The sequence below is a fragment of the Centroberyx gerrardi genome, chromosome 24 (genome assembly GCF_048128805.1).
Source record: "Centroberyx gerrardi isolate f3 chromosome 24, fCenGer3.hap1.cur.20231027, whole genome shotgun sequence".
Taxonomy (NCBI): domain Eukaryota; kingdom Metazoa; phylum Chordata; class Actinopteri; order Beryciformes; family Berycidae; genus Centroberyx; species Centroberyx gerrardi.
The window spans coordinates 12,950,682-12,973,145 of record NC_136020.1 but is presented as its reverse complement, the minus strand read 5'-3'; the positions used below and the strand labels follow the sequence as shown (position 1 = coordinate 12,973,145).

The following is a 22,464-nucleotide window of genomic DNA, read 5'->3' as shown; positions in this document are numbered from 1 at the left end:
AAATGGTAAGGCGATTCCTTGGGCATAGTTGCTTGGTAGCTTTGCCCTGAAAGTTGCCCTGTGTAACACTGCCCGTGGTGTCCGAGCGGAGAAGTGGCTAATGAATGTCACCCCATGATAAAAGTCAGGGAGAATGTTACACCTTCCCCTGTTCTTTACTGCCTTTATACGAAAGACATGCACAGTGTTGAAGTCAAACCCTCTTATGCTTATGTATCAAGGGTGCAGCCTAATCAAGTTTGCTCTATGGATATAGGTCAATCACAGAGGCATTGTGTAATATGGTGACGCCTGCCAGTCAAATGGGTTGAGTAGTAGTATGATGAGTGGTATTGCGTGTGTTGGGATAATACTTTACCACACTTAGTGTAGACTTTCACACAGTCAATCATCATGTTTCCCCATAGTTTCTCATTACTTCCCCATAGTAACCATAGTTGCCTTTTATCATGGACAATAAAGTTGGTCTGCGTTAAAGGCAGAGAAATGGCTCTTCCTCATTGTGTCATTAGAGCTCACCTCCCTCCAATCAGTCAGTCACGTCCTTTCTTGGACTGTGTGTGAAGTGTCTGCGTCAGTGCCTGTCTGGTGTGGAAAGGCTACCTTTCCTGTCCCATGACACAGTACATCAGCTCCATTTGTGGTTGTATGGTGACTGGTGAGACCTTGTTCTTCCTCCCTTACACACACACACAGGTTCTGAGGTGTGTCTTTCTGCACCTGTTTAAACATCCAGTGACGACATTGCTGTGGCATTCTGGCAATAATGTCATTCAGCATGTGACAGAGAGGTCGAATCAGAAACATTCCTCACAGTCCTACACTCTGGGTGTGCATGTGTGCCTGTGCGTGTCTTTGCATGCAGAGAGAGTTTGAGAGAGACAGACGTGTGAGAGAGAGAGAGAGAGAGAGACGGGGAGAGAGGGAGATTGGAAGAGACAGACATTGTGTATCTCCCTGACCAATCTAATTAGAATGCCCACCAGTGATTTAGCGGCTGACTGAGTGATTGTGTGTTATGTAATGTACTTATTATGCAGGAAATGTAGGAATCACCAAGTCACCGTTACTGTTACTGTCTTGTTTCCACAATGCACAGCACTTAGCTGGCTCTGTACAATGATTTATTATGGCTGTAAAAGGCCAGGTTGTATATTAGCTTGTAGCACAGCTCTCCTTGTCTGTTTCTGTCATAGTATGGAGGGAGACTTTGTATTTGTATTTCCATAAGGAGCTGCCTTGGTATTGTTGCATTAATTACATAGGAACATCTTGGTGCCAGGAAACATTCTTTTTTGATCTTGTGTCTCTCTTTGTTGCCTGTTGCTCAGACCGTTGGCCATCTGCACAGCCCCAAAATTTTCACCACCCTAAGGCGAGGCAAGTGCTCATTGAATTCAATGGGAAATGAATGAATGGATGAAATATCATCCTAGCTCCGCCTCTTTGTAATGTGAAGCTGAATTCTGACATTCAGATTCTATGGTTGATTTGTGAGATGAGATGGCATTTGAATATCAGATTCCTCCAAAGTCTGTCCTGCCTGACCAGTAGCTCCATTTTGCATCAAAAAGATTAGCAGAATACACATGACAAATAGACAGCAATTACAAAATACACACTTGATTTCCAGTCATTAAACGAGAAGAATCTACTGTGTGACTGTTGTGTGTTATTGTTGTATCGATGCTCTCCAAGTGAGAGAGAGTCTGGAGTTGTACTGCTTCTGCCTGAAATCCCTTTAACAACGTGAATCATGATTACTGTAGGAATCATGCACAAGTATTTCAACCTGTGCTCCGCTTTGCTGAAACCTGCACACATGCACAGAGACAGAGAGAAACACACACACACACACATACATACACAGTGCTCTTACTCATTGGTTTTACTCATTGGTATTCCTTCGGCTGTTTTCACCATCAGCAACACTGTCTGACTGGGCAAAAGGTGGAAGGGATCCAATTCACACTGTGTGTGTGTGTGTGTGCGCGCAGACTGCCTGATCAGCAGTCCTGTCCTACAGGAAGTCCCGTGGTCGACCTCCTCTGGTGATTTGTGCTGGAGAAGTGGAACATGACTCTTTTCCTCTCCTTTCTGCTTTTCTCTCCTTCCTTTCTACTTTTTTTTTAACCCCGCCTTACCTCTTTTATCTCATCTTTCCCTACTTCCCTCCCCTTACCTCTCATTCATGTATTTTTCCTTCCCTCACCTCTCTCCTTCACGCCTTTTTTTTTAGCTCCTTCTCTTTTTCTTTTCCTCTTCCCTACCTTACCTCTCTTCCCTCCTTCCTGGCATCCTCTCTCACCTCCTTGCCTCATTTCTTCTTCCCTGCATTACCTTTCTTCCCTCTCCTTCCATCCTTCCCTCACTGTTTTCCCCCTCTTCCCTGCCTTTCCTCTCTTCTTTTTCTTCCCACTCTTTCCCTCTCTTTCCGTTCCCCTCTTTCCTCTTTTCACTCCCTTTTTCTCAGGGAGGTCTAGTGAGGAGGTGATATGATACATAATTTGTGCCAAGCCGGAACAGCATGACCAAATGGTCGATGGAAAACATTTTAAATTAAAATGGCAGCTATCCTTTCCTGCTGCATGAGGCAGGAGGGACTCAGGTGAGCAGTATCAGCAAACAGAGCTGCGATTTCTCGCTTCCAAAAAGGTGTTAACCAATCGCAACAAAGCACAATTTTCTCCTGAGCAGTCAGCGACCTCAAGGCAGCTTCCTAAATGTTTCACCTGAAAGTAGGGCTGCATGATTATGACAAAAATAATAATCCCGATTTATTTGACTAAATATTGTGATCACGATTATTAATCTTGATTATTTTTCTTGGTTTCAGGTAATAAAATTATTTTATTGCACTTTAACATACAGTATGTTTTCACTTTTTCAGTGTACTGTTTCTCAAAGTATCAGCAGCGATAAAGTTTTCTGTTTTACTCTCATTGTAGAACTTATTTAAAGAACCACAATAAGATTCAATTAATAAAATAATTTCAATTTTAGAACCCTAAAGGGGGTTGCACACAGGACGAGAGGCGCCGCGTAGCAGATAGGACAAGGCGCAGGTGTACCACATAGGAAGCCAGCGTCGTACAGAGAGCGCCAGTAGACGTTAATATGTATAATAGATTAACGTTATAACGTTACAACTTACCGGTACATCCCGTTACTCCTGCAATCTTCCTCCAAGCTGCCAACTTTCATTGGTTATCCTTGAATAATCTGTGATTGGTGGCATATAATTCTGGATATTTACCTACTTAATTGATTAACCGTTCATCATCCATCTTTCATGTTTCAAATTCAAGTTGCATATCTAATATTGTTTTGTGGGTCTTGTTCTGGGTTTAGTAGCAATAGTGGAAAACATGAGTGGCACTGAGTGGTGCGCCAAGACTCTGAGCAGCGCTGGAAGTCGTGGCTGGGCGCCAATCGGCGGCGGTGTGTGCACCTTCATTGTAAACACTGGTTTAGAATTTTTGGACGTTGTATGTCGTCCGCCAGACACGTCCACTGGGCGACCCCCTTAAGGCAACTTTGCACAGAATCTGTAGGCTACTTGTTTGTCATCATCTGATTTAGGAAGGATTTTCCTCTGTAACATTCAGCCAATCTATTCTTCTCCAGTTTGCTTGTCACTATGTTTTTCCAAAGATGGTCTATGTAAGGTTATTGTCTTTAGTTCCCATCCGAGCTGCCTGCTTCTCCACCTCAACTTTCGTTTTGGTCACAAGGTTGCATTGGTCACGCGTAATGGAAACACTAGATATACCGCGCCAAGACTTTCAGGGGAATTGAAAATCTAACAAACACTTCAACATTTAATTATACGATTATTAATCGTGGAAACAAATTTACAATATGATTATCTGTGATAAATTGTGCAGCCTTACCTGAAATGTTCTTTGAAGTCTGTTTAGGACTTCCCAGGCTTCTAAGGTCATCTCAGGCACTATTGGTCTACAAGTGTAGGGGCCCCACTAATTGAAATGGTGTTTTTTATAGTTTTTTCCATGATTCCATAGAGTAATTGTTTCAAAGAATATGCTAAACAAAAATAAAGACGTTGGATAATGATAGAAATTAGGTTTGATGTCTCACATAAAATCATTTGAACCACTGATGTTGGCATCAAGATTTCTTTTCACAAATCACAACTTTGATGTGGATTTGATTGTCCCAGACTCCCGCCACACATCCCATATCCAAGTCTTTGTGACCTGTTTGCTTGTTTGTTTCTTTCTTGTGTTGGCTTGTAGGTTAGATGTTTTTGTAAGCCCTTTTGATTTATTGTGCCACCTGCTCAAATTAGCAACTGCCTCTCTTCTTTCTGTTTCATTTTATCATCATATTTTATAACTTTTTCATCATTTCTATGTTTTAGCACTGTGCAACTAAACTAGACTAAAGATAGTTCATATGGTTGTGGAAACCCCAGGAAAAATCATAGTATTTGATTAGCAAAAGGTGTAGCCTAGGTACCCTGCTGTAGCTTTCAGGAAGTCAGTCTAAAAAGCATTATGATTCCCTCCGGCTTTCCACTGTCTCCCTTTGTCTTTTTCTTGCCCTCCTAGAGTTACATACAGTACAGTCTAGCTCTGGATCAATATGGCACTTCCTGGTCTTGGCCCTGTGTGTGTGTGTGTGTGTGTGTGTGTGTGTGTGTGTGTGTGTGTGTGTGTGTGTGTGTGTGTGTGTGTGTGTGTGTGTGTGTGTGTGTGTGTGTGTGTGTGTGTGTGTGTGTGTGTGTGTGTGTGTGTGTGAGAGAGAGAGAGAGAGAGAGATTGTGTGACTGTGCAGTCTGTGTATGAGACAGTCGATTAGGTTCATGATTCTAGCTCAGGTCAGCACAGTGATGTCAGTCTTATGGGGGGGGTGAGGGGTGGGGGGTGGGGGGAGATAGAGAATGGGGAGAGCATGTGAGAGTGAGTGTGTTTGAGAACGAGTGCACAGGAGAGAGAGAGTATTTGTAAGGGAGCGTGTGTCTGCGGCTGAGCGAGTGTTTGTCGGGTTTTGATGACGCCACAGACGGAGCTCCGCTCCCTGCAGCCTTTGGCCCTGTCAGGAACAATCAGAGCTCCACAGGCAGATGAAACTCCAGGGCCTCAGAGCCTGGGCAGTGGGCACCATTACAGCCGCTCTTAAAGAGAAAACCCAGCACAAAGCAGAATTCATATTATCCCTCTGATCTTTGGTATTTCAATTGATACGTGTAAAAATGAACAGCTCCACCAAAGCTAGAATCCAAACAAGGAAGAGCTGCCAGGACACCAAGAGACTCAATATTTGTATAAACATGAATAAAAATGTCTTGTACATGCAGTGCTGCAAGAGAAATTGGCTCTCTGAGGACATTGAAGTGTTTAAAGTTTCTTGTAACGCTGTAATTGGACAGAGAGGTGGAGTGTGGGAGGAAAAACAAAGAATACATGCTGGTGGGGCGCACCTAACCCTCGCTAGATTCCCATCCAAACCATGTATTGTTAGATAACCAGTGAACCAAATCTTATTTATAAAGTTATGGCTAAATTGAAAATTAAAATTATTTTGCTAGATATTGTGATCATAATTATTAATCGTTATGATGATCTGATGAGCTGATTTTTCCAGTGTTTTTTCAATCTTATATCAACATCTTGACCATTTTTAACCACATTGGACACTGTAAATGAAGTGTCTGCGAATACTAATTATGTAAACTCCAATCAAAATATAGGCTACAATTGGACACAATCAATTGTGCAGCCCCATTTCACAGCAGTTGTATCCAGGTTTCCTGAAATCACTACTGTCACTGGAATGTGTGTCTTGATGACCTTAAAGATTGGATTCTTGGCTGTCAAGTTTCTAGCTTTGGAAGACAAAACTTTATCTTCACAAATTGAGACTAAGCTCTCCAAAATTATAGAAAAAGCATTTACGAATTCTGTTTGTTTCTGCAGCCTCACTCATACTATGAAGTCGCTCACTGGTTCACCGATTCAACCAACAGCTCCTGTAAAGAAACTTGGATGTGCATGTGTCATTCTGCTATTATTTATAGGCTATAGCTTGCTGTTATTTAGCCTATATAGCTTTATGTTAGTCATGCAACTACTGGCTACTAGCCTTTCAGCCAAGCCCTTGAAGCCCTGAGGCTGTGTAACCCACTTAACTATATGCTAGTCCTATATGGACCTCTGTAGAGCTTTGCTGTATTGAGTTAATGAGTAATCAGCTCTAATTTATCCTAATGGAGACATGTGACTATCCCAGTGAAGACTCCTCCTTATTGTTTGGGTCCATGGGCAATTATTGAGAAAGATTCTTAGGATAGTAGTGCTGATCAAGGGCCAATGTACAGCACAGCTTTTCTCTAAAATCCTTTTCTTTTGGACCAAAATTAATCCTACGTCAGCGCTTCCACTTAGAGAGGCTATACAAACCAAGTTCAAACTTAAATTGCATAATAGCCAGATTTTGTTTTTATTTTTCCTGTTTTCTGGTTTCCTCTCCATTCATTCTGCAGCAGCAGCTGCCCACTTCTGAAAATGTGGCCCACCTGTGAAAATAAGACAGCAAACATGATAAAGTCTTGACCCACAAAAAGCATAGGGCCAATGTTGGGAAGTCCTCAGGAATTAGCCACAGCTAAAGATTTCCCAGCATTTGCCCTGTTGGCGCTCTACCTTTGATGTGTGTGTTAATGGCTGTGAACCTGGACCCCTCAGTGTGAGGGAAGCCCTGCAGCGACCTGTAAAGAGAGAGTCTGATCTCTGATGTGTGTGTGTGTGCGCGCGCCACGTGTGTTCCTGTGCCTGTATCTATGTGCACATGTATGTATGTGTGTGGGTGTTTGTTTTAACAACCCTGGATCACCCCAAACTTTTTCTATTGTCGTACTTATTTTACGGTGCTCTGGATTAAGGTGATAGCTAAATGGCTCAGGATTATCAAAACAAACTATTATTGTCATTATGTAAGGACCAGAAATGGATGGCCTTAGTTTTAGGGCTAGCGCTGTAAACCAAACTAATCAACTGAAAAAACACTCCTTCGTTCGAGGACATTCTTAACATTGTTAAGACAGATACACAAGGAAGCCATGCCACCACTCCCCTTCATAAAATAACCTGGAGCTATAGCGTCATAGCCATCTACATGGAAAGTTTCGGCAAGTGAATTTGACATAGTGCCCACTGCTTCCTGATAAAATACTCGATTTTATGTTACAATTGTCCAGACACAAGGTTTTCAAGGTGTCACTACTTGTTCAATAGTCATTCTCATTAATCATCTGCTTTCTCTCATGCTCATGGTGCTGGGTTGACATCATTACATGAGAAACATACATTGATGTTGATGCTTCTTACCTCGGCATACAATGTAGTGTCACCAACACATTCTTTGTAGCATTCACATTGCCTGTGCAAGCTTTTCTCTTTTTTATAAAGGGGTGTGCTGCCTTGAGGTACAGGCTGATCGTGGCATGGTCCCAACAAATACTAGCACAGGAACGATGACACTATCATGACAGGCTGATTGCTAATAAATACAGCTACAGAAAGAACAGCTGTGTGATGAAAGGTGGGTTGGGTGTAGAAACAGGAGCACAAGGCACTAATATGGGACAAAACCAGCACACCCTGAGGAAGGCTCTGGGAAATGTCGGCTGTGTTTAGGCTGCCTTCTGTGCTGGCTCTAAATAACTTTTAAATAAACTTGAGCATAATTTTTGTTCCTGCCTGTGCTTCCCCATTTCACTGTCAGTGTTTCCCACAGGAAATGTGTTACCTAAACACCTACATAAATAATGCACACAATTAATATTTTCTGTCTGCCATTTCTGTTTTGTATGCTAGGGTAAATAAATTCAATGTCGCTTGTCCAGCAGCTTTGTTCAGCATGGCTTTTGCCTCAATGAAAATAAACGTGGTGGCCTATAAAACGCAGTGGGAAACCCTGGGTGTCTTGCACAAGACTACATTTTAAATGACCAAATGTTAAGGTAATTTAAATTGCAATTGATTCAGTTCCCGATTTATTTGTCCAATCGCCCAATCCTAGTAGCTGGTAAATCCCAATTTAACCTGACACTTTCAGTAATTTGCCAGCCAGCTAAATTTTTAGAATGGAACAGAACTTCTAAAGAACGGTTGGTTACCTGTCTAAAGTGATTGGTAGAGTACAACAACTTGAAACTTGACTAGAAAAGCTGGTGGCTGATGTTAATTCCCCTCTTGGCCATAGGATGTGGTAGTTGTAGGTATAAATCTAATGGTGCCACGGTGCCAACTCTTCCACACAGGGCTTCCTTGACAATCCCTCCTATCATTTGACTGGGCAAGGGCACACAGTCATCTCATGGTCAGCAGCTTGGCAGGGTCTGAGATTGTGTGAAGAGATTCGAAGATCTGTATTTTTTTGCTGTCTCATTATTTTGGCCTAATACAACTATGAAAGGTGAGGAGAAGGGCAAAGGCTTCCAAGGGAAAGCGAAATACTAGATAAATAAGGAAAGGGGAACTACTTCTAGAAGGGGAACTAGGCTATATATTCATGCCAACAGGTCAAATATTGTTCCTTTTGCGTAATAAGTAGCTCCCCTCTCCTTCAACTATTTGGCTGACCCTAATACAGGCATTGGGTGAACATACTTTATGGTAAGCCCACTAAAAACCTATATTGAGATATTTTGGACTTCAGTTAGTGACTGTCCAGTTAAATAAGCAGCATGGCAGACAGTGAGGCTACATGAGAGGATTGCTAAGATGTGTCTGATATTTTCTATGTGTGTTGCCATCAATCCAGACATTGGGTGTGTGTACCTTAGGGTAAAGCCCACCAACATCCATATTCAGATATGTTTGATGTATACTGCCCTAATTAGTAAGGGCTCAATCTCTTTATAGCTTGGAGCCTTGAGGGCTTTTGGGCTGCATGAGGAGATTGTCAAGATGTCTATGTAATATAGAGTTTACTTAGGGTAAACCTACCTTCAGGCAAGGCCACCAAAATCTATATTCAGACATTTTTAAGATAAGATAGATGTTATTGCCTCAAAGGAAATTTGTTTTAAACACTTGATGCTTGCTGTAGGACAGGACATTATCAAATGACACATTATCAGCACACTGTCCATCATTGATGTGTTTATCTCATGCACATATAGTACTACACACTGTACCTACCTCCCATCTTCTAACCTTTTGATATACTATAATCTACTCACTTTTAATGCTGCCCTATTTAGTGAGGGCACAGTCATCTCGTTTCCAGACACTTGGCAGGAACTGAGACTGCATGAGAAGATTGCCTAATAGAAAAGTTCAACCTAAAAAGAAAATTCTGTCATTATCTATTCACCCCCATGTCAGTCGAAACTCCTTTGAAGTTTGTATGGCCACCAAACACACACCTAGTTTGCCCCTGCAGTTCCATCTCAGCCTTCTTCCAACATATAGCCAAGTCAGCAAGCACAAGCCTAGAATATTTGCCTATTGGAAAAAAAAAAAAACGGATCAATTTTCCTAGCTGAGAGGCAAAGTTAGACTGAGAATTGTTTACATGTTATTTCTATGAGTGATACATTGCCTTGTAATTATGGCAGCATTTTTTTTACAATGATTTTTGGCCCCTGTAAATTACTTATGTTTTGATGTGCTCTAAAGAGAACTTAAGTGCTTAATCTGTCAAACTTTCTTATGAAATAAACAATAAAATTGCAAATATACACAACATATAATTGCTATTACTTCTACTAATAATAACAATACATTTACTATTGTTAATAGTTTTACAGATTTGAGGATACAGGATAGTTACATTGATTTATTTGTGTGCTCTGGTCAGGTTGTGTTATGATGTGATGACATTGGTCCTGTCTTTGTGACAAACTGTCACGCAGTGTCACTGGCTGCTGTCACACAGTTTAGCCTGTCTGTAAGAGCCATTGTTTTATATAGGCTATTTTTTGTTTTGTTTTTTAGCTTGTTGTTTCAACCTTGTTGTTGTCCCAGTTAAGGTTCTTGTGCAGGTTGCTGGTTTTCTTTGAATTCTTCTCTGTGGATTCACAGTAAATTGATAAGTAAATTAATAAGTGAATTAATAATGTTATATAGTGATGTAACATCTTTGTAGTGTCACTATTGTCACACAAGAGTAGCTGTGTCTTAGAGCAGATTTGTTATATTTCTATTATTTCTATGCTGCTGCATGTCACATAATATGAGGACAGGATGACTTTGGCTCTGTGTTAGTGACATAACGTCTCTGTAGTCTCACTAACTGCCACCGTTCTCATTCAGTTTAGCCTAAGAGCAGATGTGTGTCTTCTTATAATCATATTTCTATGCTGCTTGTCAGTCAGTTGCCATTGACCGATTCATTTCCGGCAACTGCAGGGCAGAGTGACTTGAGCCCCAGAGTGTCACTGTGGTGTCATTTTGGTACGGGCTATGACCACTCATGCGTGTCACTGGCTGCTGTCACTCATAAAGTGTTTCCTGGACAGTTTTTTGTAGATATTTTTTTCTGTAGGGGGATTGGAGGCAGTATTGGTGCTGAGACCCAGGTTTGCTCCTGGGCTCATTCCAGGATGAGTTCCAATAGCTGTTGCATTTTAAGAATGGCTCTTATTTGGATATATATTATGATATACAGTGCTCAGAGGAAAATTTGCTCAAGCTAGGTCAAGTTGGATGGGGAATATCTCTGAACAGCTATCTTCAAGTCATTCCACAGATTTTCAGTGGTATTCCAGTTAAGAAATAATTGTTTTACACCCTTCCCCAGATCTGTGCCTCCTCACAATTCTGTCTCTGAAATCTACAGACAGTACCTGGGACTTGATGGTAGAGTTTCTGCTCTGACATGGACTGTCATCTGTGGAACCTTATATAGACATGCCTATGTCTTTCGTTCAAATCATGTCCAATCGATTGAATTGGCCACAGCTGACTCCAGTCAAGTTGTAGAGACATCTCAGGTACATTCAAAGGAATTTGGATACCCTTTAATTCAATTTGTAGGGTCACTGCAAAGGAGTTGAACACTTATCAACTCAAAACATTTCAGCTTTTCAGTTGAAAATAAAAAGATGCCAGAAATTTGCTGGTATGGCAGTTTTTCAGCTGTGTGTGTGTGTGTGTGGGGGGGGGGGGGGGGGGGGGGGCGGCGGCGGCAGCTAAATACATGTAAACTCATTTGACATTTGACACACTCATGAGACTGTTGCTGAGAGCAGCTGTGATAAATTACTAATTAAATAACTCTTAACCACTGAGCGGGTTTTAGTAAGCTGCTTTGGTTACAGCATCACTGGCTGCCATCCGTCTTGCCCACTGATTAAAGCCAATAATTGTCTCAGATTGTTAAATACTTACATTGGGTGCGCCCGCCCCCCCATGATGCAACTGAGGGGGCGACAATAGATCAGTCTGTCACGCTAGGACAGACTGATCCTAGGGGAAACACTGACCATGCACTGACCATCATTAAGCAACACACTCTCTCTCCCTCCAGACGCTGTCTTCAGCGGTGGTCCAAGTGTTCACAGCAGAGAGGAACTCTGGCTGGAACAAGAGGTGCTGCGGTGTGGCCTGTCTGGTCAAAGACAACCCCCTACGATCCTACTTCATCAGGGTCTTTGACATCAAGGTGGGTACATACAAACCAACAAACAGTTTCAGCACAAATTCTGGACATGTATGATTACAATACTGGTATTGGCAGATGGCAATACTCATGCTTTGTTTTATTTTATTGATTTTCTTTAGCCCTATTGGGTATTCCAGGTTCACAGTAATGTAAGAGAGTTATTACGTTTCTTCAATAATTATTATGGATACATCACATTGCAATAGTGAATACACCAGCACTGGGTATTGGTGAGGTCCTCATGTTTTTATAGCCAAACATGGCAATCTGTAGCATTTGTGTTCATTGGAAGAAGGCACATAAATTGGAAACAATTGTATGTGCAGCACACAACGCATAAAATGAAGTGGCACACTGCTTTTTCTCTTTATAGATTCCCTATAAAACCCATAGCACAAAGCTGTCTTTTCTAATAAGTGATACCTAATACATTTATTTTTCATTTGACATGTTCTCTGTTTTCCACAGGAGGGGAAGACCATGTTTGAACAGGAGCTGTACAACAACTTCTCCATCAACCTCTCCAGAGCCTACTTCATGACATTTCCTGGAGATGTGAGTGGCCCTCTCTACTGCTTTTTACCTTTCTCTTTACTTCACACAAATGTCACAAATGTTTACATTTGCTGAAAAAGTCTAAGAGTCCTGGGTGTCATTTATATAGAGTGTGTGGATCAACGGGGGTAGGAAGAAACAAGCCAAGCAGAGAATCATTTAAGAAACTGGTGCGGTGAGAGCCCATGGTGACAGAGGGCATATATGCTTCGGAAGATAAAGGAGCTTTACTAGCAGGTGGTGTAATGAGTAGGGAGACCGCAGAGGACCCAAGTACAAGCCCCAATGTCAGCAAGCATCCGCCCTGCTGAAGTGTCCTTGAGCAACACACTGAATCCCTACCAACTCCAGGGATGCTGCTCTGTTGCTGACCCTCACCTCTGACCTCCCTGTGGAGGGGGACAAGCAAAATGACAACATCTTCTTTGGGGATCAGTAGAGTACCACACACAAATTTTTACTCAGTTATTCATGTGCTGAGTAAGTTTCATGAACCAAAGACCCACAAAACCTTTTCCACCACAATGCAGTTTCAAAAATAATTGTGAATATGAACGGAAGTTTTTTTTTTATTTCTTAATTCCTTAAAGTCTTACTTTTTGGAGGTTTTTATCTCACAGCAGCAACATTAATTATGTCAGCTAATTCTTCCTATCATGTGGAAAAGAGATTTTAGAAATGATGTCATATCTAAGGCATTTCACGTGATTAGACCCCTTTATTTGTGGAGCAAACACCTTAGCTGTTGTACAGTGGCTCTGACTCCAGCAGACCATGAGGTGTGAGGGACTGCTGCTGATTGTGGTGATAAGAGTAGGGCTGTTCACTGTCAAGACAACAGCAAAGTAGTGGGATGCTAGCTTATATTAGTTTGGCACTTGGTATGGAATTGAGTGAAGTTTCAAACTTATTAATGAAGTGAACTTGTGCCACTTTTATAATTAGAATATTTTCAGTTCTAATTATTTCTTACAAAAATCATGTTTTCTCCGTGGCAAGGAATCAATATTATTTGTTGGGGCTTTCATTAATTTGACTCTGTACCCGTGTGTGTGTGTGTGTGTGTGTGTGTGTGTGTGTGTGTGTGTGTGTGTGTGTACGTGTACGTGTACGTGTACAGACATGCCAGGTGGGTCTAAACTTTGCCAGTGAGGAAGAGGCCAAGCGTTTCCGTGTCCATGTGACAGAGCTACTGGGGAGAAGACAGAGGAAAACCGGTACGTACTTACCTGCCCTACCTACCTACATACCTACATCTACTACTTACCCAACTACCCCTCTGCTTACCTAACTCACTGCAAAAAATGACAAGCTTAGCAGTGTTTTTTTATCTTGCGTTCAAAATGATCAAGCTTGCTTCAGGCTATTTCAAGTCAAAGTATCTTGATAAGCTTGATATGTCTCAATACAAGATAAAATCACTTTGTAAATTTGTCATTCTTTGCACTGTTCAGCCATCCAGAACCGGGCAAAAAGGGTCTGAATTTGAATACTTGAAAAACATAACTTGAGTGGCATTTGATTAGTGAAATGATGTGTCCACTTGGGTCCATTTGAATCACTGTATTAAAGTTTCATGTATTGGCAACTATGTAGGATTTTTTGCCTGGGTCTGTTCTCTACACCGTCCTTGATTCCTCTCCTGTTGAGTTGTGACCTGTTCTTCAGATTCCTTAAAGCTGTTGATAATAATAGCAGTTTCAAACCTGAAAGTCTCTAACCCTTTCTGCAAACACTCCCTCAGCTCCAGCCATTCAGGTGCTCATGTGAAAGAAAGACTATAGAGGCAAAAGTGGAATGAGAAAAAAGGTTTTTTAATTCTGTCCTGCTTTCTCATGATTCACATGATATATCTAATGGCAGTTGCACATTTCAAAGCCGTCTTTACAAAATTCTCTTGTTTTTGGTGCTGCAAGAAAGCCTTTCAGATGGATTGTTGTTGGCTTTTTACCCATTTTCTGTTGCACTCTATTACACTGATTGGCCCAAGGGGGGCGCTACAATTTCAGGGTAAAACAAGCTGCATCTTTGGTGGGGACGACATGTTTACTGTGCGCTTGTCTTTCTTGAATTGAACGTTATTTAATTGTTAAGTGAACCTCATGACCATTGGGCCCTTAAAAGGTGTTAAATATTTGCTTTATAATTTAAAAAGTACATGGGTGCCAATGATAAATTAAGATTTATTCCTAATACATGTAGCTGGCAGATGCATGGTTTTCATCCAGCACCAACAATTACTTTTTGGGACAGCGTAATTGGGACCAAGTCTCTCAAAATTTTGTTGCAGTATGCATCCTGCCGAGGGAAAATGAGCTGTGAATGTTTGTATACACCTCTGTTCATCCTAACTCTGAGACTCACAGGACTGAGTCTTAACTTGAAATCACATTTGTGCACACCTTCAGTACAAACTTTACTTAAGTTCTAATTGCCACTCAGTCTTTAGACTTTCATCATTGTGTTGCTTGATTAAGATCGACTATCTTTTCTTCTTCTGTGGGTCATTTCCTGACCTACTGACTGCGTTGTTGTCTTCCATCTTTTTCTCTCCAGCCCTCTGCATTGGGTGCCTAATCTTAGCTATAAGGCCGCTACTCTTTGACCCTCAGCCAATGGAAAACTCAAGCCATCAGTACCTTGATTAGTGTGTGTGTGTGTGTGTGTGTGTGTGTGTGTGTGTCTGTGTATATCTGTGTGGTTGTGTTTTCGTCTCTCAGCTCTGCAGAGTAACTCTCTTTTATTAACAGGCTGTGTGCTTCTCCTAAATCTAACTCACCTCTCCTACGACTCAGTCATTGGTGTACAGTACTACAAGAAATATAAACAATAACACCAGAGAGAGGCATGTGCATTGCCCTCTTTTATAGTGTTTTGCACCTCTGAATGTGCACGCGCAGACAGTATTAGCAGTCATGTTATGTGTGTGTGTGTGTGTGTGTGCATGAGTGTGTGATTTTAGTCAATTCAACACTAACAGAATACTTTGCTTGCCAATTACTCCAAAAACTCTCCATGTCTGTGCAGCGCTTGCACAATCCCGCCGAGCCCTGTGCTTGAAAATCAATAAACTCTCTTCTCTTTGTACACCTGCGACCTGACGCACTCACACATATTCGCTTTTCACTAACACATGCATCTCACAGCTGAGCGCAGCAATGTAATGATTTCACTTGTCTGTGTTCACAGAGAAGAGACGCGACCCTCCAAATGGTATGTTATCCAATATTTATCATATTCCATAACTGCAGTGATGAACAGGAGAGTAGTGTAAAATCGGCATCAGACCTGTGTCAGATGGTTATTTACAAATAACTCTTTGCGGGTTATTATTCATTTATTTTGATCAATCTGCTTGGTGTGCCAGATGGGTGGGGTTTATCGCATCAGGATAATTCAGATTGTGTCTGGTTAGTTGTCAGCCGCAGAAAAGCACTCTAAATTGACTCAAATACTTTCCTGTTATTGTGGAAACTTTCTGGCAGTCATTGTATTGTCTTATGGGCTAAACACCAGCCATCTGGCACCTATGAATAGCATAATGAACACTAAAAAACTTGATTATAGAAATGAAGAGCATTAAAATTCTACCCGTTATAAATCTGATTGACAGCTGTCGAGGAACTTGTGCAATCACATATTGTCCATATGAACACTGTTACTTATCCTCTTTACTGATGGTGTTGATAATGCGTTTAGCCTGAATCAAAGCCAAAGGGTTAATCTGTAGAAAGTAGAACCATATGATGTGTAACCCTGCCTGAGCTTCTAATGGCATAGATGTCTCTCGCTCTCCCGCTCTCTCTATCATGCTCTCGCGTCTTAACCACATATTCGGGGTCATGTTACCCTCCTCGCCACCCCCTGCCTTGCCTATACTATAACCATTAAGGCGATTAGAAACTAACTGATGATGGAGCGGTGTGGAAAAGAAAGCCTGGCAACCCCCATTAGCTAAATACCTCACACACACACACACACACACACACTAGAACATTTCTTTGAGTATGTTTTAGGATTAGGTACATTTCTCTGAGCTTGTTTAGAGTCGGACCTCATAGAGTTAAGGTTTATAAATGATTAACATGGAAAGAACATTGAATAATAACAGATTGTACAGGTGAGATAGGAAAAAAAAACAAGATGCTTACAAAAACATCGTCACACATGGAAGTAGATTCCCTTTCACAAATCCTCGCTCAGTCCTTCCTTGTTCCTCTGTGATGGTAATGAAGCCAAAGGTGATATACTGTCTGTTTTTTGTTTCAGTAAATTATGTATATAATTTAGCTGGTACTGTGATACAGCTTCCTAGCACTGGAATACAGACTATGGCCAAATGTTTTTTAGTTGGAGATGATCACTGTTAGTGGTGTAAGTAGAGGAGTAGACGTTGTTGGTGTGTGGGTGATGGATGATGAAAGTAAATATTGTCTTGGGTCCAGGCAGAAGTGTGTCAACCTAGCCATACTTGGTTGTCACCCCCGAATGTTGACCTCAAACTACAAATACTTTTTCATTTCAGACTGCCAGCTAGCCTTGGTTACTGTCCCAAATGACAGATTCTTCATATTTTGCGGCCAGTGCTCTGCAGTAACAGCAAAATGTGAAATAATGCCTGTGTCAACTTTCCAAACACACTGATGCACCAGCAGGAAAACAAAATGCACCGAGAATCTAAAAATGCCTCATTCTGTTATATGGCTGAGGCTATTTTATGGGGCTCTTATGAGCAGGTATAGATGCCCAGTTTCCTCATTTTCCCCACCTATCCCCATCTTGCTGTGCTTTTCTATGCCACAGTTCTCTCTGAGCACTAATACTCAGACCGGAGCCAAATGCTCTTTACAGATCATCTCTGATCTAATGGAGCAGTGACATAAAGTAGATGTCACCAGTCAAGCGTAGGGGTGCACCAATACTGCCTTTTCATTACCAAACCTGATTCTGAGTATTAAACTTTACAGAGTTCTAGTCCATTACTTTAACTGAACAGCATAGACTTAAACTGTTGCTTTGGGATCATTTTACAAAAATAAGTGAATCCATTTTACTCCAGAAGATAGATTCTCAATTAGAGATGTCCTTTTATGTGTAGAAAAAGGCACGAAATCAAGTCGACATGCTGTGATATTTGACATGTTACATGTGCCCCTGATTTTAGCCTGGGAACGACCCAGTATTCGGGTATTGCTGGTAAGTCCCTAGACAAATGATGGTAAAGTACTCTCTTAGCTCTAATACTCAGACTGGAGCCAAATGCTCTTTGCAGATCATCTGGGAGTGGTGACGAGGAATAATGTCATCAGACGCAGGTGATACTTTAGGCGTGAGTCATAAGAGGGAGTTTTGTCACCTATCTTAGATCAGTGGTTTTCAGCCATTTCAGCGCCATGGCATTCATCCACAAGACATAAAATTTATTGCACAAAGGATGCAAATGCGGTCGGGTTTATAGCTCAGGGAGGAAGAGAGGCACTAACACTGCTACGGTTAGGGGTTTGATTCCCACTGGGGCTACACACACTAAAACGGTAATAGTAATTTAAGATGCTTGGATAAAAGCTTCCACCAAATCATATTTCTATTATATTACAGTTATTAATTGGTTGGTAATGTCACTTAAAGCATGTTTGTATAAGCAATGCAAAAGGAACAGGGAGCACCTCTCATTAGTGTATCTGGCCACAGGCATTGATGGAATTGTAATGTGGGCAAGGTAGATCTTTAATCTTTGGCTCGCTTTCCTCTTCCACATACCAGTGTTTCACCACTGTCTCACTGTTGTGCATTTTGCAGACCACAATTCATTTGTAAAGTGAAAGAGTATCGCATCGAGTATTGCATAGATGGATAGAGTCTGTTGACAGTAGGACTTCATAGAGATAAGGTTTATAAATGATTAACTCGGAAAGAACAGAGAGAAATAACAGATTGTACAGGTGAGATAGAAACAAACAATGTGTTTATGGATCTTTATCTCAAGGCAAATAAAAAAATAAATAAAAAAAAATTGAGATGCACATTGATACACACTTGGATGTGCATTCCCTTCCACAAACACTCACTCAGTCCTTCCCATTCCCTGTGATGGTGCTGATGATGATGATGATGATGATGAGAGAGAATAGGGGAGAGAGAGAGCAAGAGAGAGTTAGAGAGCTGCATTGTCCTTCAAATTCATGCAGGGAGGGAAACTTTGTAAGTCATAACTACTCTAGTATATGTAGTTATGGCACACTATCAGCACAGCAGCACTGAATTCTGAAATGATTTGAATAGCGAAAGAAATTGGGGCAGAAGCGACCAAATAAACCCACGATATACACAACAAGATGCAGTAACAACACTCATGCAGTGTCCTAGAAGTTCATACAGGAGAGTGTAGCATACTTTTATTACAGCGTCAGTGAATTAGAACAGAGTGTTGGTCTGTGAACTACATGCCCTCTACCCAGCACTCAGTATGGCCTGATGACTCTAAACAGATGGGGTACAATTCTGGATGTGCACACATGCGCTTGTGTGTTTTGTATGCGGCATAAGACATACGGCCCAAGTTTTGACTCTGTACCCATTTCTGTGTGTGTGTGTGTGTGTGTGTTTTAACCAGTTTTGGGCCGACAGATGGCATGATTTGACCCAGCAGGCTTATAAATATTTCTGTGTCTGTGCTTGCACCCATGTAGAGGTTTGGACTAGAATGTAGATTTTTTTATGTAATTTTAACTGAATGTATGTTGGTGTGTGAATCTGTTTATTTCTAAGGTAGTCATCCTCGTCCTCCCATAGGAAGATCTTTGTCTTCGTCTCGATCTCTCTCTTTCTGTCCCTGACTCTTTCTGACTCTCTCTCACTTTCCATTACTGCGACATCGCTGTGCTCCCCTCTTATCAGCTCCAGTCTTGTCCTCTTGTCTCTTTCTGTTCTGCCCTCTTGCCCTCTCCTGCTCCCTGCTGCCCTTTCCTGTTCTCTCCAGCTGGTCTCTTGCCCTCTTCTGCCCTCTTCTTTCAGCTCTTCACCTCTTCTCTCTCTTCCTCTGCCATCTCTCTCTCGCTCTCTCTCTCGTTTCTCTCTCTCTCTTCCTCGTCTCTCTCTCTCTTTCTTTCTTTCTTTCTCTCCTTTCTTTCTCTCACCCCACAGACAGATTCATCATGGTTTAGAAACCCCAGAGATTATCATGGGATTAAGCATGGATGGGTTTTAATGGTTACGTAAAATCCAGCGATGGAATAATTTGCTGGGATTAGATCCATAATGTGTGTGTGTGTGTGGGTTTGTGGGTTGGGTGACGGCAGTGTAGGTGGGTGGAGAATCGAAGAGAGGGACCCAATCCGAGCATGATAATCTATCAGTACACCCTGCCGAGACGGAAAGAGAGAGGTATAGAACATGATTGCGAAAGAGATAAACACGCAGACCATCAGACAGACACAGACACGACAGAGAAACGAGAAGAGAGCAAGTGAAACCCATAGAAAGAACAAAACTGAGGCAGTGATGGAAAGAATCGCAGAGGAAGAGTGAATTTAAGTGTTTCCTGGTTCTTCTCCCTTCCCATGGCCTTGCTGGATATCTGCCTTCACAGCTCAGACAGCTTGTCCAGGGACTGTAGACTGTTGAAGGGAGTTCATCGGATTTTGTCTTATTTTCTGTCACGGTGTTTTGGGCGTCTTGGGGGGCATCCTGGCTCCCAGGTTGCATTAGTAAAGCAAAGAGAGTTGATTCTTCTACGAAGGAAGGCTGGAATCAAACCTTGAACGAGACAATGTTTGGATTGGGCTTTTTTCCTGCTCAGACAGACAAGATTGACGCAGTAGTTGCCCTCTCAGATCCTGTTTAGCAAGCAGTGTTTACCTGTGGCGTACGAGAAACTCTTTGGATGTGATATCTCCAGCAGAATCTCTCACACAAAGCTCTGGATTTCTGTCCTGATTGAAGCAGAATCTCCGGGATTTGTCCAGCATCAGCATCAGCTTGTTTTTGACTCATAAATCTACATTAGATTCTTGGAAATTTGATTTGAACCAGGATCTTGCTCGTTCTGACTCTGACATCTTCTCCAGCCGAGCTTGTTCTCTCCATATTGCCCATGCCCGGTCAGCGTCTACGATGATGTTCTGTACCACCTTCCTATCCGCTCCATCCGAGGAGTTGGGGTGCGAGGGCGGAGGGGGTGGGGCAGCAGTGGGAGGAGGAGGTGTGGGGCCAGGAGGCTGCCTGTCCACCTTACACTGCCTGATTCTCCCCCAGGACGATCTTTACCCTCCTCTCTCCGAGCACGCTGCTCGGCTCTCCCTTTGCCCCGAAGATAGAGCTTGCAGTGTGGTAGGGAAAATGCTCCTCGATGTCAATATAACCACCTGCGGAGCAAGAGATGGCAGGGGCGTATGGGACAGAGTGAGAAGGCAGCGCAGTCGATCAGCCTCACCTTCGCCCAGCAAAACTCCCAAAAGTCCCTGTAGGAAGAGTCTCAAAGGTATGTGCTATAGCTGAGGCACAGGTGGGATTTTCCTCTCGTCAATTTGTATGAAGACCGCTGCGGTCATGAAAATAGATTGAATATTAAATAACTTCCTCTTTGCTGAGTGTGATGCAATCTCATATGGAAAACCGAGAAGAAGTGCCTCTTTTTTAACCTGTTATGTAAAAACATTTTAAAACCTTAAAACCTTGCAACAGTAGTCCTGTTGAGATGGCGTTCAAGAAAAACACTGCCAAGAAATTTATATCATTGCAAATCTACAAGCTGCAGACATTCACCATTCACAATAGATGCAAGAATTGAATCTGAAACTCTGGCTATTGGACTTAGTGTTGTACTTGTTGGTGGACTTCAGCACCGGGCTGATCACGCTTCCTAAATTCTGTGTTTGTTGGCTGCATGTGTGTGGTGGAGTTGCCATTAGTGTTGGCTGTAAGTGATGGCTTGTTTCTTTGGAGTTCACATTACCATGTGTGGTCATGCCCACTGGAGTGACTGTGTCCAGTCTAATCCACTGCGACAGCTTGAAAATGTCAGAAACATAGAACGCTTTCCATGAACATAAAACACAGTGCTCTGTATTATTAAGAATGGAATATAATACATGAAGTATGAACTAGAACTAAAATTAGAATGGATAGAGAGAGATCTCCAGTATCTCCAGCTGAACATCTTTGATGGCGGTTTAAATACGGAAATGAAGGATTGCTTCATGTGTGGACAATGACAATGACTGTTCAGCCAAATGCAAAAGTGATAACATGTCACCATCCTGTGTCACAGTGTCCATTTCCGCCAACTAAGTGTACCTTCCAAATAGTCATTTGTATTTGAATGCCCTGTGCCATCCATTCAAATTGCTGACAGCTTTGAAGAGTTTTGCTTTAAAATGAGACATCCACCATTTGGAAATGTGACACCTACTTCAAAATGACTGATCGCTCAAAATGAAAACAAATTAATGTAATTTTTCAACGGATGGTAGGCAACGAACTGGTTGACAGAATGAGAACACTTATACAGACCTCTATATTTTAGAGATATTGAGGTTTTTTTTGTCCTTATAATAGGCATATAGTGTGATTTCCATTGTGGATCATGTAAAGATGGCAAGGCAGGTTCAACATTAAAAAATACTAATACTCTTCCCTGCAGACATAGCAGAAACAATCCCAGAATAGAGCTTCTATAGTTTAAGAGAACGCTGCGCTCTATACGTTACATGTGCTGTTGCAGTTTGGGAACTGTAGCTCTAACACTCTTCTCTCTGTCGTTATCAAGGCCCTACGTTGCCCATGGCCACTGTCGACATCAAGAACCCGGAGATCAACAATGTGCAGCGTTACCATAACAACTCTCAGGTCAACAACATTGTGCACTCCGCCTTCCCCAAGAAGGAGAAGAAGGTGAAGGGTGGCGGGAAGAAGAAGAGGTTGACCAAGGCAGACATCGGCACACCAAGCAACTTCCAGTGAGTCACCGGGCAGCAGCAGGGTTGGGTTCAATTCAGCTGATGGATAAACTCTCTCTTTACAGTTGAAACAAAAAGGTGCCGCAGTGTGACAGATAACACGGCAACATAATAAGTGCAGTCCGAAGATTATGTACAAAAATAGTGTATTCTCATTGTCTTCATCAATATATGATACCACAGTCGTATAATCGTCAGCATTATCACCGTCACCATTTAGTTCAATTCAAATCAGTTGTTTATTGTCCCGTGAGGGAAGTTTGATTTGCATACATGGACAAAGGGTTTACACATGATAAAAACACATAATAGGCTA

General features: G+C 41.9%; 1 protein-coding gene across 2 annotated transcripts in view; it reads left to right on the top strand.

Moving 5' to 3' along the window:
• LOC139919953 (actin nucleation-promoting factor WASL-like) overlaps positions 1-22,464 on the top strand; it is a 34,161-nt gene that overhangs the window by 2,135 nt on the left and 9,562 nt on the right. The window contains exons 2-6 of one of the 2 annotated variants that reach the window (XM_071909838.2): positions 11,503-11,637; positions 12,106-12,192; positions 13,313-13,409; positions 15,382-15,405; positions 21,959-22,148. In XM_071909838.2, the coding sequence (XP_071765939.2) occupies positions 11,503-11,637; positions 12,106-12,192; positions 13,313-13,409; positions 15,382-15,405; positions 21,959-22,148 (533 nt within the window). The remainder of the gene's footprint in view (positions 1-11,502; positions 11,638-12,105; positions 12,193-13,312; positions 13,410-15,381; positions 15,406-21,958; positions 22,149-22,464) is intronic. The other variant, XM_078282036.1, reaches the window with a different exon arrangement.